The sequence below is a fragment of the Lichenostomus cassidix genome, chromosome 2, assembly GCF_008360975.1.
Source record: "Lichenostomus cassidix isolate B80296 chromosome 2, HeHo_3.0, whole genome shotgun sequence".
Classification (NCBI taxonomy): Eukaryota; Metazoa; Chordata; class Aves; order Passeriformes; family Meliphagidae; genus Lichenostomus; species Lichenostomus cassidix.
Genome location: NC_139482.1, coordinates 86,482,265 through 86,500,175, shown reverse-complemented (window position 1 = coordinate 86,500,175; position 17,911 = coordinate 86,482,265). Strand labels below are relative to the sequence as shown.

General features: G+C 40.0%; 1 protein-coding gene across 6 annotated transcripts in view; it reads left to right on the top strand.

The window, feature by feature from the left end:
• The window catches only part of EPB41L4B (erythrocyte membrane protein band 4.1 like 4B), a 167,507-nt gene that overhangs the window by 43,092 nt on the left and 106,504 nt on the right, over positions 1-17,911 (top strand). For all 6 annotated transcript variants that reach the window (XM_085052264.1, XM_085052260.1, XM_085052258.1 and 3 more), the window contains exons 2-3: positions 5,905-6,009; positions 16,836-16,878. In XM_085052264.1, the coding sequence (XP_084908390.1) occupies positions 5,905-6,009; positions 16,836-16,878 (148 nt within the window). The remainder of the gene's footprint in view (positions 1-5,904; positions 6,010-16,835; positions 16,879-17,911) is intronic.

Genomic DNA, 17,911 nt, shown 5'->3' with positions numbered 1-17,911 from the left:
TGCCCACAGAGAGAATGTTCTTAAATTGTAGTGTGCTGCTTCCTTATCTGAGGTTCCCTCTATCTGCCCTTGGTGGAATGTGACTTGTGAGAGTCCTAGTTTTTGAGACTTCTACTTTTATCATAGGCTGTGAGAGTAATTTGAAGGAAGCAGCTTGGTTTGTTGATTTGGTTTATTATTTGGGGGGGTTTTGGTGGTTTTTTTTGCTTTGGCATTTTGTCTTTTTTTGAGGGGCTCTTTAACTTTGCTTATAAGCCACCTCTGCTCAGGAAATAGCAATTTTAGTTTGGTACCTTGACAGAAATGACTGGGAGCAAAATGTTTGTTCTTACAGGGTTATAGTAAGTAAATACCCTTCATGGGATGTTTTTGTCTTCTGATGAAGGGCCAAGGGCTTGGTGCTGTGTGTATGCATTCAGCATCTTTTGTTGTTTAGTGTTTTTTATGCAGGGGGAAGTTAAGGGGATTTTGGCTCTTGTTTTCATCTAGTTTCTCAAAGGAGCTAAAATGAATTTTGTTCTCCTTCAGATAAAAGTTCACGTGCGTCATCACTTGCATTTTTTTCTGGGCACATTCAGCAAAGTTGCTTGTTTTGATGGTCTGTGCTACATTTAAACATCATTTGCATGCAACAGCAGGCTCTAAGGCAGTACTGGTGTTATTGCCATGACAGGGTGAGAGTCTTAATGGTTATTTGAACAGTGTCACATTTTCAAGTGAGCTTGTAACCAGAACTGAAAATTTAAGTCAATGGCTGGCTGGTAAGAAAATAACCTGACATCTTCATTGTGGCTTGAGCAAGTGAGCCAGCCTCATGGAAGTATGATGTGTTAAGAAATAACTTGCTCTTCTTCGTTTAACACTGATTTTATAAAAAGAAAATAGTATTTGCATAATTTCAAGCACAAAAAATGCAACTCTTTCCCTATCCTTGTGAATCTGCTCATTTAGGTCCTCGGAGAAGGGTGGGACAGACACCAAGGTCACGGCTGGTTTGTAGCAGGGCCTCTGCCAGAGTGTCCTCTCTGGATGGCAGCACGCAAACTGGAATTGAAAACAAGGGGCTTTGACACTACTACCTACAGCAGCAGTGCTGGGATGGATAATGTGGTTTTCAGTGCAGCTTTTGCAAGCCCAGCCATGGCCTCCCATGCGTACTTGGGTGAAGCTGTTACATACCCTGGATTTATAAGAATGTAGAAGAGTTGCATTTTTGTGCTCAAAATTATGGAACTGCAGGTTGCTTTCAGTACAGCTGAGTGTGTTTGAGCAACTGAGGGCTTGACTATCTAGAAAAAAGCAAGTTAAAGGACAGATGATAACTGAGCACCAGGAGTCAAGGCTAATTAGAAGCACAGATGGCTTTTATGCCTGTTTAGCCCCTTTGAAACACTGGGAGACAACACTGCCAGTGACTGTTAAAAGGCAAATCGAATTCTCACAGCTGAGCAGTATGGCCAACAGATAAAGCCTTAGGATTGAAAATGAGCTGTAGGTTTGAAAATTGGGGTAGTAACAGTTCAGGTGTAAGAGGACTGAACAGAACATGCTGAGCTGCTCTGTTTTCAGGAGCTGCCAAGGAGAGGAAAAGCTGGTGCCATCAGAGCAGGGCAGTATCAGGCCTGTGAAGGTGAGACTTGCTAGCTACAAATGTGCCTTTAAGAATTTACCAGAAGCTCAAACCTGGAGTCAGTAACTATGAGACCACAGCAGCCCACTCTGCAAAAATATTTAACATATTGCAGCATACATAATCCTGTGCTTTCTTTCAAAAAAGAAAGTATGTCTGCCCTACTTACTCATTGCTGTTACTATTCAGTTTGGGACACATTGGTTTGATCGGAAAGTTAATTGGTTTTGACTTTCATCTTGGCAATAGCTTATTTTCCTTATTTTTGGTTGTCATTTTGTCAGCTTGCAGACTATTTAATGTACCTCTTGGCCTATTTGAGAGGTTGTTTTCCCAAGCAGTGCTTCAGATATTTCTGAAATCTTTTAATTGTTTGTGGCCCTGTAGTCTGAGCTCTCTAATATGTCTCAAAAATTTCAGCCTCTCCCCTTGGGTTCAAGGAACTGCACATGAGTTTGGGGAAGGTGTGGGCAGAAGCTCTCCAGCTTTGCTTGTAAGTGCTCTGGGAGTGATCAATGACATCCTTGCACCGTTTCTGCACTAAAATGGGACTTTTTTGGCTTGTAGGCCTGCTTTTTATGCCCTTTGGCAAAAACCTTTTAAAGAGCTCTGGAACAGCTAAAATCAACACTAATCAGCTTTTTTAGACAGGACCAGTTGGTATGAAGTGTCCCTGGCTGAACAATTTTCCCTTTCCTTCACGTCCACCAAAAGCATGTTAAAACATCTTGCCTATTTCCATGTCAAGTCTGGAACAGTTTCTGATTAGAGAAGTATAATCTTTGTTTTGTCATGTTTTAGCTGACAAGAATTTCCATAGATTCCCTGAGACTGGGAGGTCTCTGGCAGCCAAAAACGCAGCCTCTTTGAAATGTGGGCCATGCAGCTGTCAGTGTGGCTGTGCAAGGTGCTTTACACCTATCCCAACTGGAGTCCTCATGGGATTTGCAGTGAGTCTTCCTTTAATGGAAGAATTCTCTCTTAGTGTGATTCATGATCCCAAGGAAGATGACATAGGGGTTTGTTTGAGAAGGGCTTCCATGAAACTGAGTGGACTAAACTCACATAACGAGTCCCCACTGACCTGACAAAAACACCATTTTTTTCCCCTTTCTCTTGGTGGTTGCTCATTATCAGGGAGGTTCCCAGTCTCCAAGTGTAATTCAATCTTCATGTTTCATCAAGTGCCTGCCTCCTGCTGTTCAGTTTTACCTGAGGTTGCAGCTGTAGTTTTGTTTGTAAGCTGAACATTTTATGCCCTCCCTCCTGGTGCTTGCCTGTGAGGTTTAATGGTGCTCACACAAGTTCTCCTGTTTTTCAAGGAAGACTCCACCAGAAACTGGCAGTGCTTCAATTGTTGTTTCAAAACAAAACAAAAAAAACCCCCAAACAAACAAGAACTCACAAACAAAAAAACACCTAACCCCCAAAATAATAAACAAAGACCAAAAAAACCAAGAAAAAGCAAACAAAAACCCAAAAGTACAAAACCAAACAAGGTTTTGCAACTTTTCTTAGATGACTGTTCCCAATTATAGTAACTCCCATAACAACAAAGTTGTAACTCTACATAATGGTGTATGTATTGTTTGTTGCTCTATATTTCATCTTTTGAGATGCGAGTTATGCAGGTCTTTTACATCTGATAGCTCTGAACCATCTGTCTAGCAAGGTAGGACTGTAAACTATTTTTAGTTTATGGTTGGGGTTTTTAAAATGTATCTTCAGAAACTATGCACAGGTTGAAGGTCTTCAGAGAAAATGTCATTTATTAAATTCCAGATGGTGAGATCTGTGAAATTTCTATTGTATGTCATAATTTTCATAATCTTTATGTGGTACCAGGTTTTGAAAGCATTTTTGTTTTGCTTCTGTTTTATCCAGCTGGAGGGGAGAAGAAAAAGATAGTGAAAATGGAAAGTTTATTATAATACAGACATTTTTTGCTTTAGAAACTGTTGTCATGGATATGTAATGCCTAAGGAAAAAGCCTTCTATTTTGCCTGTTCCACCCATTTCATGCAGTGCACAGGTATTAATTTATCAGTCCACAATCTGACCCCCTGGATTGTTAGTCAGTGAAGAGGCAGAATAAAGAAGAACAGGTTATCCTTTACTGTTAGTAGAGGAAAGGAATTAGTCGCTTTTATCTCCCTCTGTAGTGCAACATCTCAAAGAAAGTTTTTTGTCAGCAGTTTGTTGGCTGCAGCAGCTTTATCGTCTAAGTGGTACGAGTTGCTGGGAAAGCTCATTTAGTGACAAGTTAAATGTTACAATCTCCTGTAAGCTATGTATGTAATACTGCATTTTATAGTCCAGCCGTGCAGTGCAGAGCTATTCTCCATGTAACACATGTTAAACATTAACTGCTGTTTGGGTACAGAAGGTGGAGTGTGCTCTCTCCGGTTTCTGTTGGGTGTGTGGCAGTGGAAGATAAACATGTACTGGTAGTTAATGCCATAAAACAAGTAACCACGAGCAGAGTAGGGCATCAAGTGCATTTTTCATGCCTCTGTGAATTTTTCATATTCTGCTATTTCTTTCTATTGCTTTTGAGGGTTTTCTCCTCCCTCCTTTAAGCAGAATCTGTTTAAATTTTGTTGTGCTTTTGTTTGACTTCTTTTAACAAGTGCTGATTTTACCATTTCTCACATTTTTCCATGTGAGAAGATATATTCTGGATTCTTTTTGTTCAGTTTATAACAATTATTGTACAAGTAAAGATGATACTTTATTAGCAATGTTCTGTTTTAAGAAGCCATTGTATTCTCATCTGCCTTCAACAGAATGTTGAGCTTTGGTTAAGAATGTCTGTTATCCACCTCTTGCCCCCTCAAAATAATAAAACAGTATCTTAAAATGATAATTAATGTTGGTTTTAAGCTTTTATGCAGCTTGTTTTAATGGAGGATCTAATGCTGTTCTTGAAATTTGATACGGTTCCATTTTTGTGCTTCTGTTTTGTTAGTAAAAAAAAACCAAAATAACCAACTTAAATAAAATTTGCCACCTATACCTGAACTTGCTTGACTTTCTTGGGAAAACAGAGGTGTAACTCATCATCTTGTCTGTTGCTGAAGACTGATTTTAGACAGCTTAGAACCCTGAACAGGAGTTCTGCATGTTATGATTGCTGCTGCCTTTGTGCAGAAGGCCAAACTAAACTTAACTCTGAATTTTGCTGCATTTTGGGTGAAGTGGAAATGCCTAATATGTTAGTTTTAAAAAATAAAAATCAAAAGAAAAAATCCTTATAGGTGTAAGAGGGACAGCAGTCACAAAAGTGGATCCTACATACTTCCCTGTATGAAGTGTTGCTGTAGCTTATGTCTCTTACTGAGATTTATGATTATCTTGTGTATTTGTAACCAAGGGGTGTTTTTGCTCAATATCTTGAAAACTTCCTTCCCCAAGTAAGTCAACAGGATTTGCATGAGAAGTTGGTTCGTTATTGCCTTTTTCTCCTACCCACCTGAAATATTCACTTTGGTTTTCTAGTGCTGAAGAGCTGGGTATCTAAATTCTTGCTTTAACCTCAAAACAAGTACCCAGGCCAATGCAGCCTACTTTTAAGATCTGCTAACTTTTCTACATGTACCTGTAGTTGCGGTTTTAGTTGTTAGTTTTATTTCCATGCCTGCATGTTTCAGATGGCATGCCAAGTAAGAATTACAACTTTTTTGGCCCTTTTTTGTTTCCTCATTTAAAGGCTGTAAATATGATGGCAATTTGCAACATCAACAAAAGATTCTTATCGTATCCCATTAATTTTCTTCACAGTGCTCTTCAAGTGTTCAGGCTGTCCAGGATTTATTTTGCAGCTTCAGTGGTGGTATGGCACTGCATGGCTGCTTTTGCTGTTGATAGCCAGCAGATTTCAGGCAGTGTATCAAGCAAGCTTTTCCTGCAGAATTTGACTTCCTGGGATATAAAATAATGGCTCTGTGACTTAGGACACTTGTTGGACATAAGCCTTTCCTTTCTCTTACACATTTTTAGTTATGATGAACTTCAGAAGTTTCAGTTGAGAGTGAAATCTGATGATGTTGGAATAGCTGCAGACAAGAACAAGATGTCACTCTCTATTTCCTGAGGAAAATAAAAAGAAATGTCAGTGCAATTCTTCAGAATAAATAGAATCGCTGTTTTGATATTATTTTCCTTTGTGTATATCTTCTCACACATTTGAACTTACAAGGAAACACACCCAAACAAACGCAGAAACCCAACAAAATCTGGCTGGTTAAAAATAATAATTTTCTTTTCTGTTACAGAAAAATGCAAAGGGACAGGAGTTGTTTGACCAGATTGTGTATCATTTGGACCTTGTAGAAACAGATTACTTTGGCCTACAATTCATGGATGCTTCCCAAATTACAGTAAGTATAACTTCAGTTGATTTTCATGTTTTGCAGTAGTTTGTGTTGCCTATTATAAATGTGTTGCTGGTGCAGTTCCATGGAGAGATGTAGGCATCGGGGGATGTACTTCTGAAACAAGTGATGCTGTGTTTGGTTCTTGCACATAAAGCTACATCCTCTAGATGAGACCTGTGTCATTTTATATGGCATGCATGTGACTTAATTGCACACAAGTAAAAAAGCAATGCATGTGGGTAAAGAAAAATGTGCTTTGTGGTTAGTAGGCTCATGATATTCAAACTGTTTTGCAAGCAAGGATTTCTTGTAACTCTTCTTTCTCTGTGGTTCTGTGCATAGATTATGTTGCTTTGTAGGTTTAGGTTCATTTGCAATAGTGAAAAGCTTTAGCTAAAAGTTCTCCTTCTCTCCCATATATAAGGACCATCCAGTATATACAGGTAAAATAAATAAATTAAGAAAAAACATACTTACAGATCCAAATAGATAAATACCTTAGTAGGATAGGGTTAAAAGACTACAGCATTGTGGTTACACTGTATTGCCACATATTTAATCTTTTCCTTTGTCTGTTCACCCTGTGTGAACACGCAGTTTGACAAAAACGTGCATTGTGGATAGAGAATATGCAGACTTGGAAAATAAGTGTTTCTTTTAGTGCTCTCTGGTCAGTATGTAAATGTTTTTTCCATGAAGCAACAGAAGATTTCTACTCTGGGATAATAGAATAGAATAATGGGAAAATGTAGGTGCAATATTGACATCTTGGGAAATGTAGGTTCTAACTTTATAATCCCAGAATTCTCAGCTTTATTCTCTAACAAACTTGGGTCAAAGGATGGATCAGTGTTTTAGTAGCTACACTATCATCTGTGTTTTACCACTGTCTTTAAACAGCAAACAGAAAACCTATCCAAGTATTATAATGACTTGATATTGGAAGAAGGGAATCTGTGGGTTTGGGTAGAACTGGTATTAATCTGTTTAAACATAATCCTGATATCTAAGTTAATTTAAGTTAATATAACTGGTGGCTCATGTTTTGAATGAAATATGTCCATAATGAGTTAAGAGTTTTCAGGAAATAGTCCTGATAAAATTTCTATTACTTAAACTGTGTGTTTTATGATGTTTTATGACGGACCTGATTATAAGGACACAGCTAATAGAGCAGAGCTTGCTCATAATGGGAAAAACACATTATATTGTCACTGGCTGTCAAATCATCCAACTGGGAATTGGATAGCTAGGAATAGTTACCTAGCAAGGAGTTCCATAATGTTCTGAAAGAAGGGAAGCAGAAAGGGAGAGTGAAATATCCTTTCTTAGCAAGAAAGAGGGCATATCAGCCAAAAGCCTGGCTGAGGAAGCTGAGAATACTCATTTTCTTGTATGTTTGTAAAACCAAAGGGCTCTGTTGACTGGTAGGAAGTATGAAGCAGATGTGAGCAGCTATGTCTTCTGTAGGTTGCTGTCACTGGTCAGGGCAAAATGTGCCTATCCCTGCAAGTGTTTTAGCTTTGTTTGTGTGCTGTTTCTTTGTTCTGCATTAAGGGGGAAGTACATGATGTGTTACAAGAGGGGTAAGGGCTGTGAACAGCTGTTAGTGGGGGGCTATAAAAAGCTGACTGGTTGCAGGGCTTTGGTGGTAGGTTTATGGATTCCTGAAGGAAGAGGAGTGTTGAGAGCAAAGTTCTTTACCTTCATTGAAGTGAAAGGCCAAAAGCTCTTACTTGGCTCTTTTTTTTTTGGTCCGGCTCAAGCTGGGCAGAGAGTAGAGCTTAGAGAACTCCAAGGCAAAAGGTTTTATCTTGCCCAGCACCCTGTGCCAAGACGTTCCATGCTCTAACAGCCTTCCTTGAACTTGTGACCTGCTCTTTTCGTTTGCACAGCAATTAATGCATAGCCTCCATGGGCTTCTGCTCAGTGCCAGCCCAGCCACACAATGGCAAGGGGGGACTGGGAGATTAAAGTTGTGTAAACCCCTTGAGGCTCTAAGCCTTTGTTTTAGGATGTATTGTTAAGGGCTAAACATCTTTAAGCCACCGTTATAAATAAGAGAGCACAAAATAGTCTTTGAATAGTGGAGATTGCTTCTGTGAGCTCCAAGGCGAGACACTTTTGAGTGCGCTGTGTTTCCTGCAGTCTTGTAAGTTTGCCAGAGAGTTGGGACAAGCAGTGTTGATAGCTGTGATTTAGAAAACAAAATCATGATTAGAGATTATCTGCTTTGAGAGAGAAAAAACTTTAATTGATTGAACAGCTTATTTTTAATGCTAAAAAACCCCAGCAAAGCTGTAAAAAGCAAGATGTCAGCAGTAATGCAGAAAATACTGTAAAGCCTATTCAGTGAACTCTGCATTAGTTTGTATCTTGGGCTCCTTGAAGACAGCCATTAGAAGAATGTACAAAGATGCAGAAGGATACAATGATGTAGATAATCATCTAAGAGTTTATTCTAAAACAAATCTTAGTGCACTGTTGTATTTTGAATTATTTGCTATTAACTAGAAGTAGCAATACTCTAATACAAGAAGGTCTCTGCAATGGTTTAGAGAAAATGTAAATCTTACTGGGTTTTTAGTTACTTTTACTATAGTGTGTGGTTTCTAGCAAAGCAGAAGGCCTTGAAAGCTTTAGTTCAGGTTGGGAATAGCAATAATAAAGTCTTGGGAAACCATACTATTGAAGTTCAGTGGCCACAGGGAAGTATTTTATTGATCTTTGTAGAAATTGGTTGTGTGCAACATATTCTGTGGGGTTTTTGGGTACTTGACACTTGTTTTTGGCCATTAGTAGCTAATGTTTATTCATTTTCTGTCCAGGAGTGTAATTTCTTTTTTTCTTATTCTGAATCATTTTAAGAAAAAGAGTTTCTGTGGTTAGTACCTCCTCATGAGCTCTGTATTTTAGATCTCTCAAGATACAGGTATCTCCATTTCTACAGTTGCGTTCTTCATTCCAGTTTTCTGTCCTGTGATACCAAAACATGGACACCCTCCCAGCCCCTCCTGTGTTTTACAGGAATTCTTAACTGAAGGATTGTCCATGTCTATTAGCTTGGAATTTGCTTGTTTCCAACATGATTTTGTTCCTGTTCAGAAAAACAATTGCAGAGTAGTTGAGGTGGAAATAGTTTCAAGATAAATTTTTGAATTCTTCTTGTTTTATTTAGTTTGTACAAATGAATTGCTGTCATCCTTGGGAATGCATGGAAGCAAAATAATTAAAATGCTCCTTTTCTGACATGTCTCTCTTTCAGTTATCCTCTAAGTCCTTTAAGTTCTGTATGTCTGATCTCTAATGTCACAAAGACCTCTTAGCTTAAAGAAGATCAGTATGGAGCAGCCTTTCCCAGCTGTGCTCTGCAGCCAGTTGAGCCATTTGGAAGGATGTGAGATTGTGCCCAGTTTATCTGGGATGTTGGGAAGCACTGGATTTACACTGTGTGTACAGCAAGACTGATGTGTGAGGACATCCTGTGCCTCCTGCAGGTGTCTCTAGCTATGGTGGGGACCAGGATTACCTGGAGAGATGAATGCCAGGACCAACCTGCAGTGAGTTGTCCTAGTAAACTATGTTTTCATCAGAACTTCAGTATTGACCAATTTCTAATTGGGTTTTGATGCAAGAGTTGGGAAGACAAGGGGGGAGAAGATGGAGAAGATTGAGTAGCAGCGAAATAGACTTTCATGAAAGCAATTGCTCCAAGTACAGAAACAAAGGAGGGAAAGAACATGGCCAGATCTGTGTTGCCCAGAGTGTGTCAGGATGCTAAGACATCAGGATTGTGACACTGAGATCCTCACCTCTTTGAAAGGCAGCCTTCTAACCAGGTTTTTCTAGGAGGGTCAGGATCATGTATGACTCATGACAAAGGATTTCAACAGTGCCAGGGGGCAGGTAGGAAGCAAGCTGATCAACAGAGAATGCTGTGAGTGCCTTTGTTTCCTCTTCACATCAAGTACTAGACTCCTGGATGTTTCAGCAGGTATTGGGTCAGGGACTTGTAGGGACTTGGTGCTTTATGACTGCCTCTGCTCTATCCATCTGAATTTTCTATTAAGGGCTCATTGATCAGGTTTTTTCAACTGCTTGCTTTTGATATTGCTGCCATGATTCTTAAGATGTGAGTGATGTAGAAAAATGAGCAGTTCAAACCAGTCAATTAGCCTCTTTGTGTTTTATCTGGGAGTCTTTCCTTTTGTACTTCTTAATACTTTAACAACAAGAGTTTGTTAGGCAGAAGAAAATAGGGACAAGCTTTATTGTTCAATACACTGGATATGGGGAAGAAGGGAGACTGGTAAATATTTTGATAATGCCAAGTGTTTCTTTTTCTGATGCTGTTGGAAACATACTATCTTCCCCATTAGTAAGCTGTGAAGTTCCTCTGTGACTCAGTTTCCCCTCCCTCAGTCTCTTGTTCCTCTGAATGATGAGTACTTTGGGACTGTGGTTGTTGCAGGACATGTGTCTGTGGACTGTAACCCAGAATAACAAGTGCCAGTCACAGATGGGGAGTCCCAAAAGCTGTAGAATATCCTGTAGCACTTGATGCTTCAGTTTCTAATAGTGGCACTGATGGGAATGCCAGTTCAGTAACTGGTCAAGGGCAATGTGGCTGACTCCACAGCGATGCAGAGCACCTGCTGAATGTGGAACACTTCTACCTGTGGCTGTCCAAGGCTGTACTGTGGTTTGTGAACACTTGGTGGAAGACTACAAAACAGTAACAATTCCCAGAGCACCTCCAGTCTTTAGTCTTCCAGTAGTGCTTGCTGTTTCAAGAGGACATGTTTCTGATACAGACTTGAGAAGCAGCCATACAGGGCAGGTGGTTTTGATACTGTCTGTCAGTGATGCTCCTGCACCTCTTTCATAAGTGTAAAGAAGTCTATCCAGGACAGCAAACAGTTTTTGCTGGTTTCTTTTGTCTTTGTTTGTGGTTGGAGCATAAGATGAAGTGGTTTTCTCAGTTTTTCTCCACAGATTTAGTCAGGTTTGTTGTCTACTTGTTACAAATCCATTCAGTTTATTTTTGAATGTTTGGACACAGGCATCAAAGTTAAAAGTAACTTGCTAGTTGATCAGGTCAACTCACACCTCAGCGGTGTTGACCTATTGAGACTGAAACTCCTGTAGTAAAGATCCTGCCAGTATATTGTGAAAAGTTGATGTCATCTGAGCCCAAATGCAAACTGGGCATAAATCCCAGCTTGGTCTTGTAATGTGAATGCTATTTAAATAGAAGTGCATTCCCTTTTTTTTTTCTTTCAAGTTGGGTAGGTGAGACTGTAGAGCAGCATCCTGAAAGATGCCTGCAGGTCTTGTCTGTTGAAGGGGGTTTCTGTATGCAAGCTCCTCATAGCAGCTTCAGTTGTATCTGGTTTCCTGGGGCCTTGTTCAGTGATGTTTGATACCCTTAAGGATGGTGGCTCCACAGTCCTTCTGGGCACCTGTGCTTAGTCTAAACAGCCTCGTGGTGACAGTCTTTTTGTCTAGCTGGGATTTCTCCTGAGCCTGGTGCCACTCAACCTGCTGCCATGGAATACCTCTGAGAAGTGTTGTTCTTCATCTTCTCTACAGCCTTTCAGTAGGCAGGTGAGGTCACCAGTCAGGTGAGCCTTCATTTCCAAGGGAAGCATAACTTTTTTGGATGGATCAGAGACATGTGAGAAACAATATCTTATTGCTTTAAGTTGTGAACTCTTGGGAGATTATCCTGTTTATAAGTATATGTTGTGTAGTCCCTGAGTTTTTCCATGACCCTGGTTCTGATTTTGTTTTCTGTCACTACCATAATAATATTGAAAGGTGACCTGCAAAAGAAAAGAGGGCTTTTGCTCCTTTTAAATCTGTAAATGTAGAGAAGTGCCCAAATTGTGGTTTGGTGGGTAGAGTTTTTATTGGCTTGGTTTTCTGGTGATTCCTTCCTCCTGTCTTATACATACACTTTTAACCTCGCTGCTTTAGAAGGCCATGTGAGTAATGGCAGGCAGCTTAGTAGGATTCAGGTGCCTTGGAAACCAGAAAATAAGAAGACAGTTGAAGGGATAATTGACTTTTGGTTTTAAAGGTGCCAGCTTTTGTTTAACACGCTTTTTCTGAGCTTGATCGTTGAGTGTAATTCTCCCTCTTGTACCTCCAGGCATGGCTTAAGAAAGTGTTAAAACAATATTTTTCAGAGAGCAAATAAAACTTCCAGTAAAAATGGGCTTCCTCTTAAATATAAAATATAAATTAAGTATAATAAATTAATATATATTAATAAGTTAAATATATAAATTAGCATAAGGGAGAACAAATGGTCTATTCCAGATGTTCACCATGCATTTTAAGCTACCAAAGAAAGAGAAGCAAAAAGGATCAAATGCAATTTTTTTTCCTTTTCAGGTCACCTTTGATCTGAATAAATCAAGACAAGGAATTTTCATTCCTTTAGGAAGGAAGTAGAGAGGTGGTAGAATTTGCAAAGCTCAGGTGTGTGATGGGATTGTGTTGGCTGTGGCAATCCTCCTTTCAGTCTTCATTTGGCACTCATGTGATCATTACGTAGACTGCTCTAACAGCAATAGTTTATTTCCTGTATCTTGACACATATATATCTTTCCCTTGCTGCATATCTATTTTGAGAAAATATTGGCTACTACCACTTAGGAAATGTTGAGGTACTTATTTTTTCCTCTTCACTTAGATAACGTGAGTGATCAACAGGAAAGCCTGCTGAGATAAATACATGCTTCCAGTGTTTTAAGAAATTATTTTTTTTAATGGTGTTTCTTTCATGTGGAATTGATTGGTGTGTGTTTTCAACACATGAATGCCAGTCAATGGCTGCTGTCTTATGTCATTTAATACCACAGGAAGCATCATTCATTTGGCAGAACAAAGAAATTTTACTGAGATTAAAGAGGAGCATTTGACCTTCCAGTTTACCTGACAGAACTAAAGGAGGGACCACAGTGGTCTCTACAGCTGATGGTGGGAAGAGGAGAGGCTGGTGCTGAGCTGAGCTCTTCTCCCTGGTGTCTAGTGACAGGATGCATGGGAATGGTTCAGAGCTGCATCAGGGGAGGTTTAGACTGGACATCGGGAAGTGTGTCTTTACCAAGAGTATTGGTAAGGAACAGAGCAGGCTTTCTAGAGAGGTGATAGATGTTGTGAGAGACCAATCTGATTCTTATTTATGCCTCAACATATGTTATACGTGAGGTGAAGAAAAGTTACCTTAGGGTACGTTCTAGAAGCTCTGCCCCCTGAGAGGCTTTGCCTGGCAGCGAACAGGAGAGAGAAAGCTTCCACTGCTGGTCTGCAGGCAACCCTCCTGCCCTTGCTGGTGGGGCAGATCCGCGGATGCCCGGGAGAAAGCGCGGAAAAGGTGCGCGGGAAGGCACGCTATAGGATGGCCAAGCGCATAAAAGCAGCTAACTGCGTCACAGCGGTGCCATTTTCTTTGGGTTTCTTGGAGGGATCAGGGATTCGCCCAGAGGGAACTCTGTCCCTCTCGCCCCCTTCGCATTTTCCTCCCTGCAATCCACTCTTTTCCTGGCTGTCCTGTCTGCCCGTGTCCTGCTTTGCTTCGCTGCTTGCCCGAGGCAGCTCGTCACCGTGACAGCCTCGTGCTCACTGCTTCTCCGACGAGGGAGCCACTATCGCGGTCTGCACCTTGCCTGCACCCAGCCCGGAGCTGTCACCGCCTGCACCCTGCCTGCACCCAGCCCGGAGCTGCTGCTGCCTGCAGCGCACATTCCATCTGCCAAACGCTCACCGATGAGGCGCCCGGGGTACAGTGGGAGTGATTTGCCCGGTATTCTCTTTCCCTCTCTCTCTCTCTTTACCCTCTTTGTTCCTTTCCTTGTCCCCCTTGGGTTACTTTTTTACCAATAAACAGTTTTCAGATATAATGCCACGTTGGCGCTTCATTTTTTTGTCTGAGAAATCCATTAAAAGAATCCTTCCCGAGTCCCCTTTTGAGAGCGGAACGGGACAGATGTCCCAAGCCTGTCAGTGTTTAAGAGATGTTTGAACAATACCCTTAGTAATGGGAAGTGGTCAGGCAGTGGGACTAGATGGTCATCGTAGCTCCCTTCCAGCTGAATTCCTTGTTTTGTTCTAGCATAATCACAGAATGCTGATTACCTGCAGGTTGATCAGGTTTGGGTTTTTCTTCCCTTATTATGGGTAAAATAGCTTAGACACTGTCTTCCTATCATAACACAGTCCTAAAGCAATTAATCCCTTTCCTCCTCCTTGTTCTGCACTGATCCTTCCGAGTCCAAACAGGATATGGAGCTTATGGTATTGTATGGCTGAAATGAGTGTGGTCAGTCTTGGTCCTACACCGTGAGATCCATGGTTAAGTTACTTTGGTGGGTCCAGATCCTGAAATGATGTACAGTTGTTTAGCCAGAGCACGAGATAGGCAGTGCTACAGTCTTAGGTGTTGAGAGAGCAAGGCTCTCTGCTTTTATTCAGCTTCCTAGTGAGACTTCAGAATTCATTACATTCACTTCCCTCTAATTGAGTCAGCAAGCAGTATGTAGCCAAGCCCAAACCTATTTTGGGCTTTAGCTAGAATGCTAGGATTTTATTTCAGCTTAGAGGGACATTTGGAAAGCTGGTGTGGTACACAGTGTGAAGAAGCCCTCTGACATTATCCGAGGCAAAGAAGTGTTAAAACTCAGCCTGATTTTCACAGAAATTGCACAAAATATCCAACTTCAAAATTGGTGTTGGTTCATAAAACTGCATGAAAACTTCCAGGCCTGGGAGCTCTGGGCCAGTAGTACTGTCAGTCCATGCCCTACTTGTGTGTTTGTATGAATGATCTGTGTGGTGGCACATCACACACAAATGTGATGTGCAGTGTGGGATGGGGGTAAAACAGCAGCTCAGTGCTGCTTCTGAGGAGAGATGGCTTTAATGCTTACCATGCTTTATCTCCTGGAGCAGTCTGCCTCTGGCTGCCTAGGTACAGAGAGTGACCATAGTTCCCTGTCTAAGCTGTAGTCACCTTTAATGGTCTGCACAAGTAGTTCCTGGAATCTTGTTAGTTACTTTTTTTAGCCATTATTTGAAGTATTTGCACTTGCAAATAATCAGTTTGAAACTTGCCCTTATTTGAGCTTTAATGTGCCTTAAAGACCACATTCCAAGGAAGGGACTATCAGCTGTTATTTCAATGCAAATTATTATAGTTTAGGTTGTGCAGTGCTTTTTCCAGAGCATAGTACTAAAAGGAGTCACAGATGAAATGCTATTGGAGGATTTTTGGCATGTATTATAGATGTTTTTTATGTTTGGTTTTATTCAACATGAAGCTAAACTTTTCTTTTAATGGATTCATTATATTTGACTTTGAGTGGTTTTTCTTTAGCCAAAATAAATATTAAACAGGAAGACATTTTTGTAGCTAGGTATTTGAAGACTAAAAAATTAATCTGCCCTGGAGCTGTGAAAGTAACAGACTTGTATAATTCCAGTTAAAAAAAAAGAAAAAAAAAAAGTTTCAATGTTGATTTTTTTCTTTCTTATCAAAAATTTTGAGATTTCACAAAGCTGTAACTTTTCATAAGAGAGCAAAGTAGAGACAAAGTAAATTACTTGTAACTCTAAGGAATGTATTTATATGAGGTGCTGTAAGGTTTTATTTCCATTCTGGTAGAGATTTCTCAGAATATAAGAACGGATTTCTTGGCAATCTCACCTAAGCGAGTCTTGCAAGTCTCCTGCAAATATCACCTTCAGAATAATGGTTCTATTTCCCTTTCTACCTCTTGGGAGATTTATATACCTTAATGGTTGTAAGTTGTCAGGCTTTTGATCTGTACACATATATACATGTGATAAATAAATTTTTGCCTTGATTTAGAACATACTCAGTAAAGAAATACCAGTATTACTATTCAAAAAATAATTTATCACGTTTATGTTGGTGGAATGATAAGTAGTCATTGAGAGATTTCTGAAAAAATTAATGCTTTAATAGGAAAGAGGGAAGAGGGTTTGTTTTTCTTTCTAAGATTCTGTTTCATAGTACCTAGCTTATAATTTTAAAATATGTATAAAGATAGCAAAACATTTATTTCAAGGAAATCCAAAACACTTTCATCGCTTTGCGCGACAGAAACGTTTACATGGAATTGTTTCAAATCAGATTGCAGCCTTGTGTAGGACATTGAACAGAGACAGTCAAAGATTTGATCTAAATCTAGACCAGATTGTGTTTATTGCTGCCTTTCTGTAGATGCAACTTAAATTGACAAGAGAGTGCATAAACTTTGCTGGGAATCATATGGTTTTGTCATCATCATTGCATCTGTTCCAGATCTTTCACCTAAGTTTAAAAAGGAAGGGGTGGGGGATCCACCAGTGATTCCCAAATGCTTTTGTGGGGTTAAGTCTCTATCCTTACCTTGAAGAAACTTGGCTGTGGAGCAGTGGAAGCCAGGATAGTACAGGATCTGGAGGGTCTCCATCAAATGGGGGTTGAAAGGAGGCTGGAGCTCGAGGATTTGGGATAAAAGGCTGCTTTCCTTACATGCCACTGCCTTGTGGCATTGCATTTTGAGGTTTCTTCTCTGGCAGAGTAACTGTCCTGGCTGTACTGATGAATTTGTAAATCAAGCTTTCCCATGTGCAAGAAGGGAAGTTGATGAATGTGCCAATAAGCACTTTCACCAATGTGCAGAAGTTTAGAAAATAAATATGGCAATATTTCCTTATAAGAGATTTTTATCTGTTAAATTTTATTGTAATTAGTTTATGCAGTCAACAAAGTCTTGAAATGGAACTGCTTTTAAGTGTGGATTTTCTTTTTTTAGCACTGGTTGGACCATTCAAAATTCATTAAGAAGCAAATAAAAAGTAAGTACTATGTCTCTGCCTGTTTATTTTGTTACTTCCTGAAGAGTTTGAACTTCGTGTATTAGAACATGATTAAGAATGTTTAAATATGGCCTTTAATGGAATAAATATTTCTTAGGGATTAGTTTTTATTTAATGGTTAATTGGCTGACTGTATTATATCTAAATGCAAGAGCACTTATTAAGCAGTAGCCCAGTCTTCAGTAGCCCTTGTTAAACATGTGCTGTTAGTCTGAGGCAGAGTAGGTTGCCAGGTAATTTCAGTGATCTGTGAAATCAGGTTGCCTGGACGCAGATCGTAGTTCCTGTCACTGCTTCTGATCCAGAACAGATATCCTGCAATTTTTTTTCAGAGAGAGAATGGAAAATATTTCATTGTGTAATTATGGATTATTAAAAATGTTTTAAATTCATATTTTAGAAGCAAAATTAGCAGAAATACTGCTGTTTTGTCAGACATAGTTTTGAAATAGCTGCTGTTTCATCAAAGGTAGTTTTGGATGGAGGGGTTGGGTTGGGCCACTGAGTTATCCGTGAAAGTTGTCTAAGGCAGGGAAGTAGCTCCTGGATTTTTGGCAATCTGGCTGTAGGCCTGAGTACAGTACAGCATTGGCATTAATGTGTTTTGTTAGAATATTGCAGTTGGCAGCAGTCATGGGCCAGCTGGAGACACGGCTTCTGTGTGATTAAAATGTAGTGTGTATTTCAAGGAAATTGTTGACCCCCTTGCAGGACCTCACAGAGATGGGTCTTGATTGCTTCAGTGGTGCTGTGCCTTTCTTTGCGAAAAGTACCCAAATATCTAGATGATTTTTGTAAGCAGTGGAGTTCTTCAAAGGCCTTTAGGATAGTTTGTTGTCAGCCCATGGTGTGTGGGTGTCAGCCTGCTGGAATGCATAGTGAAGGCAGTTGCTATGGGTAAGGCTGTTGGGGTTTGGTTTTCTCTCACTGTTTTGTCGCATCACAGACTCCTTTACCTTAAGTGACTAACAGATTTGCAGCTGCAGTTTCTGTGATAGCTTTGTCCTTTTCC